The following is a 23,715-nucleotide window of genomic DNA, read 5'->3' as shown; positions in this document are numbered from 1 at the left end:
CTGGGGAACAGCTTTAGCAGTGCTCAGCAACACACAAAATGACTTCCAACCAGCCGCTCAGCCCTTTGGCTGTGCAGTGAAGAGGAGGGCATGGAGAGTGCTCGCCCAACCCCCTGCAGTGACTCACATAGCAAAGATGGACTGAAACGATTGATGCCAGTGGGCCACTTCAGGATTCAGGATTCAGGAAGGCAAACTGCATAATCAAACTTTTAGAAAGGGAAATACGCATAATTTTCTCAGCAATTAATTTTTCCAAGACAGATTTTCTTCCACCCACTTATTTCCCTTAATTATTTAAAACTTTCCTTATAAGGAGGCTCAAATTCATCATGTTACAGCTCTTGATAACAAGGCACATATTTCATATTTTCTGAACTTTGTGTCTATCTAATAGCTAGCATATTACCACTGCCTTTCCATCTTTGACTAGACAACTACATCCAAGATAAAGATCCACACAGCAGTTCTGCTCCAAGTGCTGTTGCTGTACTTTACTACATGTGAAATTCTGTTTTACATACACGACCACACCTCGCAGTTTAGCATTTTCCTCATTTTGTTTTTTCCTTAAATTCATGATGAACACATTTGAAACATCAATATATTTTTGGTGGCATTGCCTAAACCAAGAAAATTGTGCCACACCACAATTTTCTTTTTACTAGCTTACTTCAGAAGCACATCACTGAATTGCCACTGGATAGTCAGGCTTTCAGATCTCTTTTTGTAGTTTCAGACAAATTTGTTGCTTTCTTTTAAATAACCACTTTTTAATAAAGGTAATAAATTTTAAGTTTTAGAGGAAAAATCATCAGAATATTTTCAGCTTTCTGATTTGCTCTACAAAGCTTACTTTTGTAAATAGAAATCTGGAAAATATACACAGAGTAGCAATATTGCAAGAAAAACAACTTCTCTCTTTACCTTTGTTTCTGCGGGTTGGTCTTGTTTGATCATTTCCTCGTTCGGTTCTTCTTCCACATTAGTATTAATTTCATTGTCAGATGGGAGCAGTGTATCACTGCTTGGAGTCCTGTAGCAGCTGTTAAGTACTGATCCTTCATAGGAAGTTGTAGTTTCCAGAGAATCTCTGGATGTGCTTATTCTTTCTCCATTTATCAAGCTGCTGTTGATGGAATTATCTGGAACCAGGATGGACACTGTAGAATCTCTGCCAAGTATCCTTCTGTCCTCACGTTCCTGGTCTTGTGCTACTACTCCATTGGCTGTGTGTGTCTGTGCAACCTGAGTTTTGTCGGTAATACTGTTTCCCTGTTTTAGCAGTGGGTGTTGGGAGGGGAGTTTTGGCTGAGGTGGTGGCGTTGACCCATATCTTCCGTGAGATTTAGAGACATTGAGAGCAGAGGAATCTTTCTTCAAGTCAATAGGACTGAATGGGCTAAAAATACCAAACAAGCAAAACACAGGAAAAAAAAGTTAAACAGTGTTACAGAAAACCCGTTATGGGGAGGAGGACAGCTAGACCGTATAAACAGTTCCTCCAAACTATTTCTTCCAGCATTAATACCAGGAAGTTCATTCTATCAATACTTAAACTTTTCCATTAAAACACAAAAATGTATCTCCTCCCAGAAAAGCTGCAGTGGTATCCGTATCGATTCACTCCATCCTCATCTCTCCTGTATCTCAGTTTTTAAAATGAAAGGCAGTATCATTGACTACATGCAGGAGATGAGGAACACATGCTACAACCTGCCCCAACTATCCCAGAAGACAACTAGCAGAAATGGGGAAAGCATTTTTGTCTGCCAGATTCTAGTCCAATGCCTAAACAGGGAGTCTGTTTCCTAACTGCCTGCTAAGAATGCATGAAAAACATCTGAGAATAGTTAGCATCCCTTCTCTTAAATCAGTTTTCCTTATATTTCCTTCAAGATTCATCTCTTCTGGAGGCTTTTTCCCTGCATATTTTATCTCAGCTTTGAACATATGTTATCCCTCGTTTGTACCTTTCACTGTCTCTTTCTGTCAGATTTTTAAGAGTTTGAATTTTAAGATAATATACATGTTAGCCCACTCTGTAGAAATGTTTGGCTCTATTACAGCAAATAGAAAAAAATTCACTGAAACCACAATAAAACTTGAGCATTTGGATTTTAAGTACATTTATCAAACTATATTCAACCTGAAAAATAGAAACATGACTGTGCGCTAACACAGTTCTTAGTATGGACTATTGATCTACAAAGAAGTTGATGATTAGTTATGAACTGTATATTTACTACTTATTTATAGGATGGTTTACACAAACACTGCAAGCATATTCTGAACTTCTATACATTTAAGACAAAAAATATATACTCATATAACAAAGGAAGTAAATAATTTCTTACTTAATTGTGTAAAAACTGTACCATTAGAAATCAACTCTCAGAACACTGAGAAACTTAACTATGAAATTCATTCACATTTTTCCACTGCATGCATATGGCACAGTGGTTTAATTACCTGGTTGGTTTTTTTTCTTGTGGACTATACAGACTAATGAAAACATGTTATCATAATTGGCAGTCAGAGTTTGCACTTGATGAACACCTAGACATTTGAAAACCAATAATTACAAGTGAAGTTCACCTTCGTGGAAGACTCAAGTCTGCGAGGTAAGGTTATTTTAAAAATGTGCACCCAGGCACAGCATGCTACTAGGCATGCTACAGCAGAGAGCAGAGTTTTGAAGAGAATTTATCAGTAGACAGATATTCTTTGGTGTACTTCATGAATAACGTTAGCCAAAATAGCCATTCAGCTTCTCCCACACCTAACTCCCCCCAAAAAGCCCTTATGGTCTACAAGAAAGAAAGTTTTTGCAGCTTTCTTGTTGAGTTTATTTGCATACTATTTAAAAGAGGGCCAGTCCAATCCAGCAGGTTTGGATAATAGGAAGAAATGTAGGGCTTAATGGCATGAGGGCACAATGAACTTGTGGAACACTCTTTCAGAAAAACAAAATCACAGAAGGCAGTGTTTCTATGGACAGGGAGATTCCAAGCAGCAGCTCACATCCTTCAGGACAGAACATCTTGATGTCTTTATATTGGTCTTTATTTGTCAAAGGCAGAATTTTAGGGAAATTCTTTTTTATGCTTTTTATTCTCCACCTCCACAAATGCAATCAAAAGCTAACTGCTCAGTCTTAAAGATCATAAACAACCAACCAAAAAAACTAAAAGCACACAGTATCGTATCTTATTTGAGAACTTTTTGTTAGTTAACAACTACTAGAAAGAGGGATCAAAGAGGTAAGAATGTTTTTCTAGGGTCACTACAGTGTTAAAAAGACTTGGACAATGTTTTGGAGGAAGAACAAGAAACACTGATAACAAGACTAGGAACTCAAACTAGTTTAATTCATAGGACCTTCAGTGCTGCCTTACAGGGTTTTTTTCCCCACTTTTCTGTAGTTGCCATGACAGCAAATGAAATTAAGCCTGTGCAAAATGATGGAAGTTTCTTGTAGATGAAGCTCTGAAATTATTTCTATTCCATTAAACAAACCTATTTATGCAACACTCAGCTGTCTCTGCATAAAAAATTAAGTTTCCACCATCTCAAGGAGGAATTCTTTCAGTGAAAATCTTAACACTCAACAGTTTTGTTAGGACCCGCTCTGTTGTACCTCACACATTCAGCCCTGTATGAGCCTCAAAACATCGCTATCCTGAAGAAAAAGAAGAAAGCAATGTCCAATACTTGTAAAACTCCAGTGCCACTGGACTGTTTCCTGAACTGTTTCTCTGTCATGGGATTTCTGGAATGTCACTCTCTTTATACAGAACAGATGTATTCAGAACTTCTGTTTCAGAGCTTATAATCCTTGTCATATGCATCCAATTAAAAGGCACACAAGAAGTACTACTTTGTGAACTAACTGTATCTCGTGTTTCTCCAAGTCTTTCTTGTAAAATGTAGTATAAAAAGTAAGGAAGATTCATACATTCGACTAAGATCACCAAGTACTACAATGCAAACAGTTTCATGGATACATGCCACATCAGTACATCTAACTTGCTTCACGTGGATAATCTGAAGACTTTAGGTCAGTATAAAAGGCAAGTCAGGACTTTCCTTTTTATAGGTCAATAGAGAAATGTGGGTGGGTTGTTTTTTTTTTCCTGCAAGAACAAAAGAATTTAGGATTCACTCAAAAGTTTCATTCCAAAATCAAATTGCTGATGTTTTCCAGGATGTTTTAAAAATGCTGCAAGTAGCGTGTGTTTTGGGGTTGGTTTTTGTTTTTCTGTTATTTGCTTGTTTAAAAGCAAAATTCAGATTGGCGCCTCATTAAAATGAACAGGCCTGTGCAGACCAAATACACAACTGCATCATTTCAAAACATGCTATTTTGTCGTCAGCTCCTCTGGCAGAGACAGGTTTGAGCACTACCACAATATCCGTGTTCTTCTTCCTACAGAACCACGAAACAATTAAAATCACATCACATACCTGCATCCCTCAAAACGGTGGATGAGATCTGACACTTTACTGGACTTTTCTTTTGTGACACTAGAAACAGGAGTAGGTGTATCTTCCTCCATTCTTGGCTTCGAACTTGATAAAGCTTTATGCCTAGAGGTTTGGTATGTAACAGGTGATAGCTTCTGCAGATGAAGTGGCTTTGGAGGCACTGCAAACAATAAGGGTGATCAGCCAGTTGGCAACTGTTTCTTTAAATGGTCAGAAAACATGAGATCTTTAGCGTAAGAAGTTATCACAGTAACTATTTATTTGATGTACTTAGCTTGAAATTGCTTTATGAATTCAGGAACTTCATGTAAGCTTTTATGTGCTGTGTGGTATCAAGCATCTTCTTATATTATTAAATTATTAATCAATTATTATCAATTATTAAATATTATTAAGTATTAGGATCACTCTCCCTTCCATTTTCTCTTTTTTTTTTTCCCCCTTTGGTGTTCTGTAGTAAACTCATATGTGGCCTCCACAAATGCAGATTTTATCCTAAAAAAGCACTGAGCGTAAGATCTAACCATGTTGTGGAAGTCATGAATCTTTCCAACAGGAGAGACTTAAACTGCTGCTCCACTCTGGTTCCCTCATTATCTTCTCCCTCACTACTTCAAAAATGATTGTCAGTGGAAAAGAAAGATTTGCCTTCAGCTTCAATCTTTGTCTGTATACTGCTGAAAATCTGAGTCCCCCAAAATATTTTTTTCTTTCTTCTTTTTGGGTATCTTGACTATAAACTCTTGTTACATTGTTAACAATCAGCCCTTGTTTAACAGGGTAATGACTAGAAGACAAGTGATTCTGTGACTAGAAGACAAGTCATTGCCTATGGCAGTAACAGCTCCTTGAGCTCCACAGGCAGCACACAGGTGTGTTGCAGAGCTTGCAACTTCCCCCCAGCAGGTATGATCTCACATGACAGCAGAATTAGCACTGATAAAGGATGCTCAACAGATGGATGTGAAAAGGCTGTATCTATCGTATCACTGACCCTAGATAAGCTTCCTGACCTAGCCTGTAATACCTATGCACCATAGGAATTAGGTTAAACCCTGACAACCAAAATTTGAAAGTGGTAATAAAAAAGGTTATTGCAAATATACTATCACAGATTATGACATGGACGTACAATGTTGATGAAACGCTTGATTTAGGACGACTTTTCATCCCTATCTTAGATTAAATTTATAGGAAGCAATATTTGTCAGTGCTTCCAATAACCAAACTGTACTTAGAGATTGCAGTGATAGCTGCATTCTGAAAAGTATCATGAGAGGCACAATGAAGAAATTAATGTAACAAATTTCAACTGTATTAACTACAAATGAGAGAGAAGAAAGGTGTTCAAGGCCAGGTTGGATGGGGCCCTGAGCTGCCTAGTCTAATATTAAATGTGGAAGTTGGCGGCCCTGCCTGTGGCAGGGGGGGGTTGGAGATTCATGATCCTTGAGATCCCTTCCAATCTGGGCCATTCTGTGATGCTGTGAAAGGAAAACATTATAGTTCAAATGCTTTAATGTAAGCGCGTGTATCTTTGTTTCTTTCCAACTTTCTTCGTATTTGTTAACACAATGAAAAAGGAAGTCTGGATAAGGATGCAGTGCAGAAACAAAACTGAAAGTATTGTTATTTTCAAATAGTTACAAAGCAATACCGAAACAAGCAGAACATACAATTGTTTAAGTGCTGCAGTATGCCAACGGAAGCCCTTCTGATGGAGCTGTGTGCATTTGTTCAGCTGCAGCTGCAATATTGTGGAGCAGTTTCTCCTACACTCTGTCTTCCTAGGGAGCCCTGAGAACTCCTGGCAGAATTAGGGCAACGAGCATCACCGAGCTGTCAAAGCACTGAATAGGTTACTGCACTGACAAAGGCAGCAGGACAGCTGAAAAATGCGAGACAAGCGGCCTGGGAAAAGCAGGCCACGTAACTGAGTGTAGGCATTGCCATTCCCTCAGGGTAGGAGACAGATGGGAAACAGGACATCGGGTGGATTTACTGATCAGCAGTGGACTGGCTTCTCGCTCTTGCAATACACTGGGCAGGGCCTGTGGTTCTGTGTGTTCTTACTTGATGGACTCGTATATCAGTTCTTTCGTACATCTCACAAGAATTCATATCCACACAAGGATCTATTAAAACTACTAAACTTGAGGGAGTTCACATCTACTAATTAAGCAGAAAGAATTAGTTCAAAGCTATTTTTGCACCAAATCCACTGGGACAAAAATTAAATTCTAAGACATTCCATAGAAGGGCTGCACACTTTTGTATCCATTACTAATAAAAAAAGGAAAGAAAAGAACCACCAAAGTAATAGCAATTCAGTACCGCAAACACAAGGAACCTCCAGTCAAACTGGATTACACCAGTATATTGGAAATTCCTTTGAGATCTTCAGAAGAGAACCACAAACCAAGCAGCCATATCAAATCCTGAGTTTAAGTTATATTCTTTTTGTTTTTCTATTACCGTCTAACAGGCAGGATTTCCCCCTAATCAGCTGCTGCTATAGCTGCTGTTGGTTTTAGAAATAGAGCAGTGGGAAAAAGACAGTCACAAGATCAAGGAAAAGAAAAGCATCAGTAGTATAAAAAGCCCTTGTAACCCTTCTGTAAGGTCAACATTGTTAACAGGGATTATGGAAAACAAATTGCATTAATACTTCCCTCAACGTACTTCTGAAGTGCTTTGTTTTAATCAGATTATTTTTCAGTGTGCACACGGCAAGGATCTTAAAGAAAAAAAATGAGAGAAGACTAGAGCATTGTAATACACTGTATAATGCAGAGCTCTGTTCAAGTCTATAAATACTCTTGTCTCTCTGCTGTAGAATTTTGAGCTTATTAGGAAATCTGAACAGCATATTCTGCCTAGAGAAAACCCTTCAGTATATTCAGGTAGCTACTCCTGTAATATGCTAGCCAAAATGTGCAATTAAGGTTTAAGTTGTAGTCCCTAACATGCATTCAACTTTGTACATGCATAAGGAAATGGGAGGTAATTTGAGACACACCTAAATGTTGCACCAAATAGGTGCAACAGCTTCAGCCGGTGTCAAGGTATATTACCAAAGGCCATTTATCACTTCTCTTGGAAAACACCTATTCATTACCCCTCTATGCATTTAAACTATGATGGTTAAAATGCTGTTAAATTTTAATTTAGTGAAAATACAAAGCCAAAAGTTTCTGTGATAAGTAATTGCAGCTATTCTGTCTGAATCATCCTGCATTGTCACTTACATGTGGACCAAATAAGTGCAACTGGACAGACGCCAAAGACTGACACCAGCAAGAAAAGTACAGAATAACCAGTAACCTAGGCTCAACAGAAGATGGTAAAAAAGACAGCTCTTATTTAGGATATGCATTTCCACCTTTTTATGTAACAAATATCTTCCAATTACATAATAAGAAATAAGGTCAATTATAATCAAGTGTGCTTCCTTCTCTCATTTATCCTCTTTCTGTAAATAATATTTGAGATTGAGCATTTTTGTTGCTAAGAGAGATATTGCTACAGGTTTCTTAAATCACTGTATATTTTGAGAAATCTAGCCAGAAACAGCTCTGATTCAATTCAGTTCACCTTTAACTGTAGAAGTTTCATTTGCAAGAGAAATGGTCTACATTGCAGACCTGTGAGAGATTTTCCACTTTTATGGGCCCAGGACACTGAATACCTCAAAAAACATGGATAAAATTATAATTATTTGAGAAAGGAGGGCAGGACTGATGCTCCTGAGTAGATGTACTACAGCAGTTGGTTTCAGTTAACTAAGTGCTGGAGATATGTCTATGCCATTTCATAATAGAACAGAGCAGGCCATCTTCTGAAGTGGCACATCATCTCCAACACTAACAAAGATGTCTCTGGCATCAGTAAGAAATTCACAAGTACTCTTCAGTGCTCATTAAAAAAATCTAAACGAGCAACTGATGCAGTTGCAGTCTTCAACTGACAAGTCACTTCTCTGCTTTAAGGATGCGTTAAGATTTCAACATATTTTCCACCCCGCAATAAAATTGGCAGCTACAGACAGTACTTTTAGTGCCTAATATTTAGTAATTGGACATCATATAAAACCCATGCAAGACGTTCTAAACATAGGAAATAGAAGAACATAGGAAAAATAATTACTTTGTTCACGTCACTTCACATGCAGTCTGCTATAGCTAGGTTCTGATCATTGCCCAAGTATTTGTAAGTGCAAATTTCATTTTTTTTTTATTTTTATTTTTTTTTTTTAGCAGTTTGTTTCATTTCTCACACATCACATTTGCCTCAGAAGACATTAGCATATTTTGCTCTTTCCACTGACTACCTCCAGTCTGGATTAGTCCCTTTATCAGACAACACACCATAGGGAAGCGATGGCAAAGCACCTTATGTCACAGCTGCTACAGACTGCACTTCTCTGCAGACACAGTTTCCTTGCTAAACTTCATCACCAGTTGTTATTCATTCTCTGTCTTTGCTCCAAATTTGCAGACTTTCACAAAACAACCAACACTCAAAGAATTTCAACACTTGAATTGCTAAATTGTTGACAGAAGGAATTACTGAGGAACAAAAATTGCTCTTTCATTGTCAGAGTATCACACAGCTAGTTTGTTTTCTCCTCTAAATGCCACGGAAAAAAAAATAAAAATGAAAGAAAGAATTTCATATTGGATTCTCTGCAGAAATGTATTCACTTGCTCTAACTGCCGCAAGTGATCTGTTTCCAAAAATTCAAACTACCTCTCAGTAACCAAGTAGAGGCCAAAACAAGTTCAGAGTCTGCGGTTCACTGCAAGTGCAAGATTTTGTAAATTCTTCCTCTATATAGAAGTCAACCTTATTAAAAATGCCCGTACTTTGCTTATAATGCAAAGTGGTCTTTATTTCTCTCATTTTGATTGTATACATTTTCGTGAGTTTTGAAAATCATTTTGCAGTTCATCTACAATCAAACATATGGGCATTGCAATTCAGGTCTGTAATCTTATTTCCTTGTATTACAAAATGACATTTAGTATTTGCATGAATAGAACAACAATTTGGAAAATCATTTCTTGCTAATATAAAACTGAAATCGCTGTGCAATTGTACCTAAATAATTGTTAAAAAAAAAGAAGAAAAAAAAAACACCTTTGATTTTTTTTGGTCTCCCAAAAGCTGATTTGGTCTGTTTTGCTTTGCTTCAATTAAACAAAATGCTAATACATACTCTATAGCTAACTGTTTTCTTGCTATCTTTATTACCAACAGGTTTGTTCTGGAGAAGAACCATTGAAAAAATAGCATTTTTGCTCAGCCATTCAATCTGTATATTCAAAGTGTTCACAACATACTATGTATAACTTTGATATGCTGCACACCCTTAGTAGGGGCAACCAAGGAAAGGCACAGACCCAGGAACAGGGCATGCACAAACTAATTATTATTGTATAAAATCTGAGCAGCTGCATTTCTTAGTCTACTGCATGATTTCTACCTACATTGCTTTTTGATGAACAAAATAGTCACGGCTACAGAACAGCAACAAAAGCAGCATACAGACTTGAATGAATGAATATGGTCCAATATTTTCCAGCTTCTAATTTACCTAACAGCTAAAACTTACAGTAAGTGGACTGGTTTTAGTTTTGAAAAGTTTAAGTCTTTCCATTCATTGCCTAATTTTCTTTTAAAATATATTTATTGGGAAGAGCATGTGCTCCTTTACTAACTTATCTTTAGGTAACTGCTTTTAAGAGCCCTGGGAAATGGTCAGAAAGATCACTTCAGATAAGTGGTGTTTATATATAACTGCCAGTATTGTTCATTAGATTGAAATGTTTTATCAAAGGTTTAGTAAAAACAAAAAGAACAAGAAATACACATTTATTTTGCTTTCATTCACTGTAAGTAAACAAAGCTTTTGTGGCACCCCAGCAAAATCTCTTTCCCTCCTTAAGATGCATTAAGAACTAATACAAACTTTTTCAAGATGAATTTTCCCACAGATTGATAGACTGATATTTATATCCCCTACGTGAAAGTTCTACATAATTTTCATCTCTATACATGACTTAGATGTGACCTAGTTTTCTGTCTCTAGCTTACACCATATCAGCACTGTGTCTCAGAATCCAATTTGTTGAGTAGAACCATCATATTAGTCTTCAAAACTGTCTCTTTTTTACCTTTTGAGATGAATGAAGCTTCTACTGTACATCACTCCTGAAAGACACCGGACTAGAATTCAAGATTTCCAGAACATACAGGCCCTTTGTTATGATCAACCTCAGCAGAATCATCAATATTATTCAGGAGACCAGATAAGAATTGTTTGAGGTTTAGATATATAATCTCGATGTGTAGGTCAGAAATCTATCCACCTTGTAATATTAAAAATACTATTTATGTACAGGAAGAAGGGAAATCAACTACTCTGCAGACATACTGGAGAGCTTTTACTGTGCAAGTCAAGTGCTGAGTTCTCATCTCTTTACACATAGTCCCACTAGAAGACTGCAGATGAACTCAGCTGGAATCCCAGAAGTTCTCAATTTCCTTCCTGTCATGAAGTCAGCCAGACAATAGCTTAATACAAACAAGAGACTTACATGTGTTCTCACATCTTGGGCACAGAAAGAATTTCACATTATTTACCTGGCAGTAAGCACACAGCAGATTGCTAGACAATTGTGATGCAAGTAGAGAGGTATATCTATACCAGTTGTTCTTTTTAAAACCACAGTAGTTACTAAGCCTAACCTTTCTTCTAAGAACCTTTTTCAGTGAAATATTAATTTATCAGATTCAAAACATTCACAGGACATTTGTATTTCTGCGGCCATCTTTTACCCCACTATTTTCTCTGTGAGAAGCACAGTTCTTTCAAAATGTTCAATTTCTATGAAAGTACGAGCTGAAACACAAATTACCTCACCCAAGTATTTCAGACTACTTACCTTGTGGCTTTGGATTTGAGGCTGAACGTGGGGACTGTTTGACTGGCACGCTTCCATTTATTCCCTGAGCCGCTTCATTGTGTACATTCTGCTCAACTAGCCTGGTTGTGGCACTTGCTGGACAAGATCTAGACAATATTAAGGATTTTGTACAGATGCTGTTGCCTGAAAAATATATTCAAAAAGTGAGTTAGAAACAGAATTAAATGCACGGTAAAATGATTATATACACGTATATTAAGTGCTACTGCCTCCCTACAGAGAAAATTAGAATGCTTGTCTTCACTTTGAAGCATCGCATTGTAAAAACAGAGACTGCCTTCCACTGAGATGCATTACATTGTTTAAATCTCAGAGTTGCATATATAAAAAAATATATAAAAACCTATCCCAGGTTATTCTAGAGAAAGCTTACGATCTCTAACTGTCTTCTTGCTATCTTTATTATCAACAGGCTTGTTTAGGAGAAGAACCACTGAAAAAATAGCATTTTTGTTCAGCCATTCAATTTGTGTACTCAGAGTATTCACAAAATACTATACATTCAAAACGTTTCTTTTTCTTTCTTTTCAAGAGCTACTAATTACACCATCAAAAATGAAAGCAAAGCAAAAAGACAGTTGACATTTCTATTTCATTTTGTCTTAGCAGAGTGGAGTTTATTTTACCTGAGAAAGCTAATACGATGCCATTTGTAAGAAAACTGGATGAACAAATAAAGGAAAATATATCTGAATGACAGAAATTGTAGTAAAAGCATGTATTAGAATGGGCCTAGACTATGCACTTTTGGATATGTGTGTGTGTGGAAGTTTTTCATTCTAAATGTAATTAAAAGATTTAAAATACTACTGTGAAGGAAGTTGATATCTCAATTAAGTTAATGTTCCTTCATCTCTAAATCAAATAAATCCACAACTTTGTTTGTGGGGAGGAACAAGGGATGGGAGAAACATCCACTTCTCATTTATTGCAGTGTTGCCTTGATTTTAAAAAAAACAACTATGGTAGACTTCGAACACTTACATTTATTGTTTTCCTTTGCCATCATTTTTATCTTTATCTTTGCTTGATTCTATTGACAGAAATGCAAGTTTAGTCGGGGTTGTGTTTACTCATTTCCAAAAAAACAAATTCAAAACCCAGCCAACCATTCATTTCATAAGGCAATCCTCTGCTGTCTTCTAAACAACTGATCTGCAGAGTCTGGAAGCACTGATCTAATGCATCTTCCTATCCCAAGGCAAAATCCATTGTATCAAGCCATTCCCAGCAACAGCCAAGCACACTCATTAAAAAGCAGTGGAAAGAGATTCCAGAGCTATTGCTTACCATTGTTTAAAGGCTCTTCAGCACCAGGTAGATTGCAACAATATTTTAAAGTACTGATGTTTTATTTCTTAGAAGCTTAATTTCTTTTTAAACGCTGAAGTAGCACTGCACCAAGAAGCTGCTTTTGCAAACACAGAGACTTGCAGAAGTTTTTGCTGAGATCAACAACCCACCCAGCCAAGGCTCTGGTACTCATATCACAACATGCACAGGACATCTGTGGCTGCAACCTGGCATCACTCCCTCTTCCATCATTCAGTAAGCAATGCCATCTCCCGAAAGTAAAGGTGGCTGGTGCCAGAATAATTATTTAATGAGGCCCACTGCATGTGGACACTTCTCAGACACCCATGATCTCAGGCAGAAATTCTTCAGCTCTGTTTCCTTGGGTATCTCCATACACAAAATGCCATCTTGTACTATAGCAATAGGAACTCTGTCCCAGATCTTTCCTCATTTCATGAGGATTCACCTAAAGTGCCATTCCTGCCTCTCTACATAGAGTGGAGTATTGACATTTCTTGGACATACAAAGGAGATGGCACAAGCCATGTAGGAGCAAGTCCTCCTGATGCTCATCAAAGAGTTGAATTTCTCTCCACCACAGAATCCCATATCATATTGTAACTGCTCACACTTTAACTTGGAAATCTCTAATTTAGAAACAATTTTAAGAAACAACAACTCCTGGCAGGATCAGTACATCCCACACATTGTGTAGGCAATTGAACATATGTTAGAAATCTACATTCAGATCAGGCTTCTAACTCTGCATGACATTTTAGAGCTTTATGAAAACTGTTCAGACTGTAAATTTGACAGATAACACACTTCTTCAGGACTTCAAGCTCTACAACTGCAGATCAGTAAAAAGGGCATTGCTAACTGTCCAGGCCAAAGCTGGAAATCTCCATCAGAATTGTACCTTTGTAATTTATTGAAAAGATTCTCTAAGAAAGCAAGGTACTGCCAGGGTTAGAATGGGAATATTCTTTCCATACACAAACTTATCACAGTGCTTTGTCTTGTTTTAAGTTAACACTCACAATCAGATACAGAGCTAAAAAGTTGCTAAAGAGGGCAATTCCATTCTCTGCTTCTCACCTTGTCACCATTAAGTCTGGTTTCCTCTCCTGGCTACTTCCCACCCCAGGCTTGGAGGGGAGCACCAGCGCTTGTTCAACTACACAGTCAGACAAGCAGTAGAAATGATACAACAGTAAGATGGATTACACAGATGGGGTCAGTGAACCCATGGCCACTCCAGCACTGCTAGCTGGCATAAGGGAAGAGGCAGGAATACAGCTGGCCTTCTTTAACAGCCCTTACTTATTATCTTCAATTCACTCTTGTTTGTGTGAGCCATTATACGAGCAATTCACTCTATCTAGAAGGCATATCTGCTACAGACTGACACACCACAAACATTTAAGACACATTCTGAACTTGTAATTCTGTTAACCATCTCACATCCTCAAATCAAACAATTTTGAAGAGTAATATAGCCATAACGGGATAAATAAAATATGTTCAGCTTCCTTCACATGGAAAGCTGGAATGGAAAAAGGTAATCTAGCTACAACATGCTTCTAAGCAAAATCAAGAAGTTACATTCTTTGGACAAAAAGCATTAACGTCCCTGGCAATCTAAATCCTGGTTTCTTGTCAGTGAAAGTTAATACCTTCCAGGTGATGTAGGCAAAAAAGAATTGTCAAAAATACAGGAATATTCACTACAGATATGCATCTAGTAGCAAAGGCTTGGAAGTATATCATAAGCAAAGTTCCAAATACATTGATTTCAGTGCATACAAAAAACACCAAATGCTCCACAAGCAGTGGCCTGCATTTCATAGAATCATAGATGTTGGAAAAGATGAGTACAGTTAAAAAGATTTAGTTCAAACTCCAACCTATCCCCACACCATGCCCACCTACCATGCCCCTTTATGCCATATCTACAATCTACATGTTTCTTGAACACCTCCAGTGATGGTGACTCCATCTCCCCCCTGGGCAGCCTGTTCCAATGCAGGACCAGCACTTCATCTTGTTAAAGCTCATTCATATTTCAGTAGGGCTTTTCAATTCTGTCCATTTAAGCAAGCATTTAAGTAAGACAGTCTATACTTTAGAAATGCAACAACAAAGCAACTTAAAATCCAATTACATATACAAAATGCCAGACATGCTGCAAAAGCTTACAGATTCTGCTGAGCTGAAATAGGTTTCTACTGTAGTTGATTCTGATCTGATTAAAGGAGCACTCACGTGTTGCTGTGGTTATATGTGTTACAATAACTGAGATAATGACTGAACTCAGAAATGCAATGAGCAACAAAATACTAGCCAGTTCCTGTGTTCGTTCACCAGTACATCACTAATTCTGCCTCTCGTAATTGGGAATGATTAGATACCCTGAAGTGAAGAGAAGGGAGGGATTTTAAAACTTTTTAATGGGTTCAAGCAAGAATGCAAGTGATAAAGCAGAGGTAATAAATAACTGGCAGAAAAGATAAACACTCCAAATTTGATAAGCACTTAATTGTTTTCATCATAATTTGCAAGAAAACTGGAAGATGTTTGAAGCTAAGAAGCATTATCTAATTTTCCAGAGCATTTTAATTAAAAGTAACTGGAAGCCATGAATATTTAGCCAGCTTGAAATGCCAATAACATGAAAAAATTGCTTATTTGTTTTTACAAGAGATTAAACTAATATTTTGATATTGCATAGGTCCTCTATCAGCAGTCCCAGCTTCACTAAGACAGGCTAAACACCATTAGATTTTCTGTCATATCTGTTTTACTCCTACCATCTGTATTTATCCATCACCACTTAATTTTTTACTTCCACTGTGATCTTACTCTTACATTCTGAATGAAAGAAATGCAGCACTTGTGTATGTAACCCTAGCCTATGAGGGAAAGGGTTATTCTCCTGTGACTGCTAGGAGGCACAATTTAAGTCTCAAAATCAGGTTTACTTCTTTTCAAATGACGTAACTATATATGCAACCACTGTGTTAAGTTCTCAGGATAGCCGCCGGAGCCTTGATGTGATATTGCCACACTTTCTCATGCAGCATCAAGGCAAAGCTTCACTCTTGCTACTCACCCTCATCACATATGGAGGTGCAGCTAATATTCCCCCTACTGAACTTGTAACAAAAACATCAGTTTAGCCACAGTAATCTTGTCTTACAATCTCCTGGTCAGTTCAAAATAGCGCTAAGTAGCACTAATACTAAAAGAGATTCATTCAACCCTTCACTTGTTCACTAAGCACTTGGGGAACTGTAGCAAGGACAGTATGAGGACGAGCAGTTTTCTGAGTACAGACAAGTAGGCAGCTAAAGAACTCTTGCACATGAACTTACAATAATAGATTTGTTGAGGCCTGAGCAGGAAATCTAGTAAATCAGACCATGGATTTTACCCACAGCTATGCCCAAACCTGCCCTCAAAAACAATTTTCTAAGAACTTATGTGGTACCTACTACTCATGGGTTTGCCCTCTTTGTGAGGAACACATACCAGACAACGAGATGTATGCTACTAATTGCACACCCAAATATGTTTTAGGAACAACTGCTTAGACTAACCCAAACTATGTACATTAGGAGTATGGAAGAAAGTAGGAAGTCTGGAGGTCTCAGTTACTCTCATGAAACAAAAACAAAAAACAACCTTTTGCCAAATTCTATTGAATTCTATCCTCCCCAGGTAATTACACATTTGAGTTTGGATACATTTTCCCCTTTCTCATCAAAGTGATGATAGAGTTGTAAATGCTTTGCAGCTTTAGAACTGGACAAAAATTTCATATTAATATCCTGTATTGAGCTGATGAGCTCTAAAGGTTAAATGTCAGTATTTATTGTGATGAGCTACTGCTGTAATGATGGTTAATAACACAATGTTAGAGAAAAACAACTTGAGCTGAAGTCAGAAGGGCTGTTGAGTTGAAGAAGTGTTTCCTTTCTGCAATACGGTGCTGGTCAAAAATAATAAAGGGTGAGTATCAGAAGGTTTAGAGTTATCTTTGCAGAGTGGAATCTTGGCAAAACTTAGGACACAGATCAGGTTTTAGTAAAGGAGTTGTTCAGATATATATGCTTGCAAAATAGAAAAATACAGAGATTTTTCTTGCAAAGCGGTTCTCCAGACAAAGGCAAAAGAAATATCCTAAGTTCAACAGAAAAATGTAGATCACTTTCCAAGACTGAGGCTTTTATTTCTGATATCACTGCATGGATACATTCCCAGGATTAACTACTACTTTCACAGTATTTATTGCAAAGAGAAAATCAGTCTACAAGTATTACTTGTAGATAGCAAAAAAAAGTATTGGTATTGCTTAATAAACTCTGAATGCTTCACAATATTTGATGAAGAAATTGAAGAGATGAATCCTTACTGAACTTAAAACTTGGACGCCAAATATATAGGTCACTCCAAAAGTAATACCTCCTATTTATTTCCAACTGTACTAAAACAGATACAAAGAGCACAATAACACTGTTTGATTGAGCAAATTCTCAGCTACAAAACACGCTTTTTTTTCAACATGGGCACCACCATTAGCCTTAGCATTTCAGTGACCCACTGCTTCACAGCTGCTACAACGGCATCATTGCTGAAATGCACCACCCGCCGCCTCGCTGTGCTCACATCCACTGTTTTGTCTCAGAATTGTTCAGCAAGCATCAGCAGTGCTATTTTTTCCTCATGGAGGAATTCAGTGACACACCTTTTCTTCATATACACTTCCATGTCAGATGCCATTTGGTCATACTGCCCTTCTGCTGCCATCTGTCACACAGCTACAAAATGTAACAGGATGTTGTCAGGAAGCTTCAACCTCTACTGCCATATCACCAACACCCATCTCTGATATTGTGGGCCAACATAACAAAAAAGGAGGCAGCCCTCATACTTGCCACACAATACTTTTCAGGAATCAGAAACTATTCAGGTTCTTTCTAGCTTGAATTAGCTCACGTTACAGTATGCACAACACCAAGTACATCAGCCTCTTACAACCAGATAAGCAGTAATACAGGAGAACAGAAACAAACTTCAGCAAGTTCAACCATGCAACACACAGAAACAGTATTCTAATGAGAAAAACTTGACTTTTGAAATAATTCCACTTCTGATTCACTGAAGTGGCTTATACAGAGTGTTCACAATAGAACCCAATTCAAAGCAGGTACACACCCATACCAGCTTGGTCTAAGACATGTTATTGCACTGGTCTAGTTTGTGAGTGTTGATGAGACTCAAGCACTCCACAATGCCTTTTCTGCGCTTTCTTACATTTTATGCTTGTTCTGGTTGGGAGAAACAATGTGTCTTTCCCTCAGTACTTTTTTTTTTTAGTTTTAGACTAACAGGGTGCTGTATGGGAACTGCTGAATCACGGCCTGAACCTCTGTTTGATCACCTGAGGCGAGCAATGAGTCAGCCACAGGAGCACAGGTGAAGGCAATTCTGCCTGGCTCCACCTCTCCTAGAACACATTTAAGAGCTGACTACCAGTAGGGAAGGATCTCTTTCCCGAGATCTCTCCTTTTGGAGTTTTCCAGCAAGTCCAGGACAAGGGGAAGCCCTCTATTCTTTTTTGGTCTAATAACCTGCTTAGCCAAACTTTCTTGTATACTTCTCAATTATAACACTTGTGTGTTCATTGATTACACAGGTACTTACAGTAACTGCCTATTAAACAGCTCATATTTGCCAGGCTATTAACTATCAATGCCATCACATTCTAATAGGTCACCTGCTTTAAGAATCTAGAGCCTGACCTTTAAAAGGAAGCACTAAATGTAAGATTTAACATCAACAATCTCCTGATCTCAGTCTCACTATGCTGGATATCACACAAATTAAAGGGCTGAATGGTGAATTTCACATTCCATACAGATGCTCTGCCAGCACTGGCTAACGCAGATAGACTCAGCATGATGTAGATCTGCCTCCCTGTCTGGCTGTGATCTCTGTCCTTTGAGCTCTGATCTAATAGCAGTTTCCATGAAAGCAGGCCTGTGCATCTGCTGCGGTTTTAGTAAAAGGAATAAGCAAGCAATTAATGGGGCTCTCTCTCTCTTAACATTTGTCTAAATTTTGGATTAGCACAATAACATAACTTTCACTGCTGGTGCTCTTCCAATAAAATGAAAGGCACTGTACAAGACTTCATTTCTGGGCTCAGTCCAGGAAATAGCCATTTGATTTCTTTAGAAAAAAATTACAGTTTCTTCATACAACATGCAGGGATTCCAATATAACCTCATTAGAAGGACATGTTCTGAAATAAGGAATGCGGAGATGCAACAAGAGGAAAGGGAATGCAAAGCAAGCCAAGAAAACCACTTTTGGCATGCAGAGTCTTTAAAATAAAAGTTAATTTGATAGAAGTCCAAGTGGCAATGCTAACTCCTTGTGTAAAATACAGCAGTAAAAGAAACAGCGAGTGGCTTCCAAAAATGGTATTAAAACCCCACCCTGAGAACGAGCATTTGCAGTCATCACCTTCACCTTTTCCCTGCTGGACCACTACTCTCCTAACATTATCTACAATCTAGCAATGCTTCTGCTGTCTAACTGCCCAGTCACTAGGGGATACCACTGATGAAAATGATGCTGAGGCACCTTAGGAATGGAGGACTGCTAGAGCTGAGGTTACTGATGGCAGCAGGGATGGAAGGTTGTAGAAGCTGCAAGTCACTGAGATAACACTAAAACCTTTCTCCTGGCCTGCTGTGGTTTTCTATTCCTCTGACTTCCCCTATCAGAGGGATGGGAGGTAGCAAGTCCATGAGCTGTGCTACTGACCGAGCAGCTGCTCCAGAAGGCAGGACCCCAGACACCTGCATCTGTTGCTCTCTCTTCCAAAAGAGAGCAGAAATGCTGGAGGGAGAAGGCAGAAGTAACCAACTCTGGGACTCCCTGGACTGGATGCCATTGGTTTAGAATAAGCTGCTGATGCACAGCTTGTGGTTTCAGAGGAGTAGCTTGCAACTGAAGTCCTCGGTCAAAACCACAGAATGTACTTCATTAAGGTCCTTATGAGTCACATTTACTTACAGACACTGGTTTTGCTGATAACGATTATAAATCAACTATCAGAGAGAAGCAACTCTTCAGCAAACTCCAGAAAAATGTATAACTTAAGTCAGAGCTTGGAACAAAATAAATTCTGTTTACAGGAATCAGGAACTGCTCTTTCACATACATACACATACTGTATTATGAAACATTCCCTCAAACTCTTGCTTTCACTTTCTATTTGAATATGGGATCAAGTCCAAAATCCATTCAGAAAACATAAAGCAGTGTTCTTTTACCTTTAAAATATGTAGCAGTATAGAGACTCTTTTATCATCTGATTTTCAGAAAATAGTATGAATATCTGTCTTAGCAGTGTGGGCCCTAATTTTTTTTTTCTTGTCCTAAAGGTTATATCTAAGATTCAAGGGTTACCAAAGTTTCTGACAACCACAAGTGAACACCAAAAAAAAAAAAAAAACCAAAAAAAGAAAAAAACAAAAAAAAAAACAAAAAAAAACACATCAAAAAAGAAATAATATTTATTAATCTGCAGCAATTTCATCAGCCCAGGTTAATGCAGAATAAGTTGATCCTGAAACCACATTCCGCTATACTGCTGTTACTGTCTCATCTCTACCTCAGGTAATTTTAGGCAGTTTCTCTCTCCTTGTTACTACGGTCTTTTGCTAGTCCCATAACACATGATAGCAACACCGAGATTGAAATTCCTCGCACAGTTATACAGTTATATTTTACAGTCCTGGGAACTTACTGACTGCATACTTCCACCTCTTCCCTGTAGCGACTGTGGTAAAGTTGGTGAGCATTTTCTAAAGGTCATTTCCTTCCATCCCTGTTCTTGTGATCTTTTTACAACTTCCCATGTATTTGATGGGGCTGGGTAAGGTTTGTGTAAGGAAGGGGCTGAGTAAGGTTTGTGTGCCATTCTCAAGTTCCTTCTGTATTAATAGCCATTTTCATGAACTCTGCCTGCAGAACAGGTTAGCAAGAAGCATCTCTGCTGAGTTTTCCCTGAAGTGTTTTTTCCTTTTATCTTTCTTTGCAGAACTGTGAGATGAGAAATGTCTCCTCAGCAATTGCTTTACTAAGCTGTAACATTTTTTTGCTGACTTTTCAACTGATATCAGCATATTCTACACAGATGGCAATCATTAATTTTTTTAAAATATCCTGAGCTCTTACTTAATAAGATGCCCCATTTGCATATGCAGATTCACTGATCACTGAAGAATCACTCGTCTGAATGAGGATTGCAACATTGAGCCCTAAACGTTTCTTTTGCTTGATCTGCCTAGCCTCTGCCAGCTGGTACATTTTCCTCCTGTTACCATATGTAAGATAACCAGCATGATGCTGTGCTAAGCAGCACAGTCCAACGCTTCACATGAAGGACAGTACTTACAGCACTGGGGTCACATTAGGAAAAAATGCAGATATTTGTATTTTTTACAGACCATTGGAAGTTTTCAAGATTGTACACTGAAATATTCTGCAAGAGCAATAACAAACTCAGAGAATGAAAAAGTCTTCCCCTTCTGTAAATTACAAGCCATTATGAAATAGTATTATTTAGATTTTTGACAAATATTAATAGTTTGGTTTTTTTAAAAAAGATAGATAGTTTGCATCAAAAGATGAGAGGCTGGCCAGCAGGGTGAGGGAGGTGATCCTGCCCCTCTGCTCTGCACTGGAGAGATCTGCCCTGGAATACTGCATTCAGATCTAAAGTCCTCAATGCAGGATTGACATAGACTTGTTGGAGCACATCCAGAAAAGGGCCACAGAAACAATCCACAGAGTGGAACACCCCTCCTACAAGGACAGACAGAGCGCTGGGGCTATTCAGCCTGGAGAGGAGAAGGCTGCAAGGTGACCTGATAGCAGAAGTAACTAAAAGGAGCTACAGGAAAGAAAGGGACAGACTTTTTAGCAGGCCTTTTTGTGATAGAGCAAGGGGAAATGGTTTCAAGCTCAAAGAGGGGAGATTTAGGTTGGATATACGGAAAAAATCTTTTCCAGTGAGAGTGGTGAGGAGCTGGAACAGGTTATGTAGTGTTGCGGTTGATGCCCTGCTCCTGATGACTTTCAAGGCAAGGCTGGATCAGGCCCTGGGCAACCTGATCTAGCTGTGGTGTCCCTGTTTGTTGCAGGGTTTTTGAACTAGATGGCCTTTAGAAGTCCCTTCCAGCTCTAAGGATTCTATGATCTAAATATAAATTCTACCATTTTTATCATGTACCCTCCTTGAGAAGACTTCTCTAGCAATTCAGTCACAGAGATTTCATCTTCTACTCTGCCCAGTTATCTGTGCAGTTATTTCATATTAATCTCAACTTAGAGTTATTTTAGAAAACAAACATATGCTTTGAGAGAAATTCAGCTAGTTCTGTTTCTATAGGATTAATTACTCAGAAAACATTTTTAGAAACAGGATGCTGAACACCACAGACCCACAGGAAAAAAAAAAACAGTCTAATTACAGTAGGTTCAAAGTATAACTAGCATCTATTATTTCTGAAGATCTGAGCACACGTTTATAAGCATACACGCTAACAGCATTCAAGCAATTTAAAGGTATAAATACATACGTATTTTATCTGAAATGCAGAATGGCCAAAGATCCAAACAGAAGTCCATTATTCTATACCAGCCAATAAAATTATCCCTGATAGATAGGAAGTACTTCCCATATCCAGCTGCTGAGGCGGTCACAGTGTGTCAAGCCAGACGAGACAGCCCAAAACCATCCCAGAGCCAACCTGCTTGGATATGAGTTGTTCTACCCACTCCCCTCCCTCCCAGCTGCCTGCTGCCAGCGCTTTCTTTGCACCAGTACTGGCATGCATCTAGCTTCAGGATGCAGTCTGGAAAGGTTAAGCCATCAAAAATGTAATCCCACTAGAAAAATAGCAGCAACTAGCTCTCCTCTGCATTCTTTCATTCACCTTAGACGCACTGGAGCTTGGGCAAGGACGCAAATGTGAAAGGAAAACAAAGCTCTTTTTTCAGAGGAAAGTAGCCACTAGATAATGTTAATTCTACTGAATCACTTCTCAGACATTACAGTTGGAGGAAACAGGAGGGAGAGGGAATAAAAATCAAAAATCTCTTCTTTAAAAATACGTGAGTCAAGACTTGAAATAATATGCTGTAATTAAAGAGCAGGCTGCAGGGTGATAACTGCACAATAGCACCACAACAGGACACCAGGCACACTTTCCGTTATTTGAAAGGTTAAAAATATGCTTACAACTGTGCACTTGATAAAGGACAAAGGGAGGATGGAGTGAAACATGTGGCTGCAGTCCCATAAATAAGTACCAGCAGTGCAGCTGCATGCTGCTCCAGCTGTTCAGCTGAGAATGCTTTTCCTCCCCTGTGCGAGGGGCACACAGCCCGCTGTCAGCCTCCTGGAGCACTCCAGTCTTCCTCGCCAAGTAATTAACAACCATCATCTACAAGACAGAGAAAAACAAGCAGCTCCCTGGGAATGGCTCACTGAACCAAAACAGAAATATAAAGAACCCAAAGCTGGACACTTCACAAGAATTCAAGCACTTCCTGCTTTTGACCTGGTTAGGGGGGGGAAAAAAAAAAGTAAGAATAGCCATGAAAAGCCTGGTTGAAGTACACTTAGGGCCTTCTTGAAATTATTTAAGAAGGACCTTCCTTGTGCAATCTCCTCAGAACCTACCACAATCATGACAGTTGGTATGTGTCATCTTGCCTACAGAAGAAGACAGAAAGATCATAATGCTAACTTACCAGTTTCTAATTATCCCTATGGAAGAATGCATATTGCCTGGAATCCAAATGGGGGACAGAGCCTTAGCCTGACACTACCAGAGATAACTCCTGCTTGTGCTGCTGG

General features: G+C 38.4%; 1 protein-coding gene across 9 annotated transcripts in view; it reads right to left on the bottom strand.

Moving 5' to 3' along the window:
• Positions 1 to 23,715, bottom strand: part of FGD4 (FYVE, RhoGEF and PH domain containing 4) — a 114,478-nt gene that overhangs the window by 30,752 nt on the left and 60,011 nt on the right. For all 9 annotated transcript variants that reach the window (XM_052667281.1, XM_052667285.1, XM_052667288.1 and 6 more), the window contains 3 exons: positions 11,436 to 11,600; positions 4,468 to 4,648; positions 928 to 1,402 (listed from right to left, as the gene is read on the bottom strand). In XM_052667281.1, the coding sequence (XP_052523241.1) occupies positions 928 to 1,402; positions 4,468 to 4,648; positions 11,436 to 11,600 (821 nt within the window). The remainder of the gene's footprint in view (positions 1 to 927; positions 1,403 to 4,467; positions 4,649 to 11,435; positions 11,601 to 23,715) is intronic.

This window comes from Tympanuchus pallidicinctus, unplaced genomic scaffold (assembly GCF_026119805.1).
Source record: "Tympanuchus pallidicinctus isolate F22 unplaced genomic scaffold, pur_lepc_1.0 scaffold8, whole genome shotgun sequence".
Lineage (NCBI taxonomy): Eukaryota > Metazoa > Chordata > Aves > Galliformes > Phasianidae > Tympanuchus > Tympanuchus pallidicinctus.
This window is presented reverse-complemented; position numbering and strand designations above follow the sequence as displayed.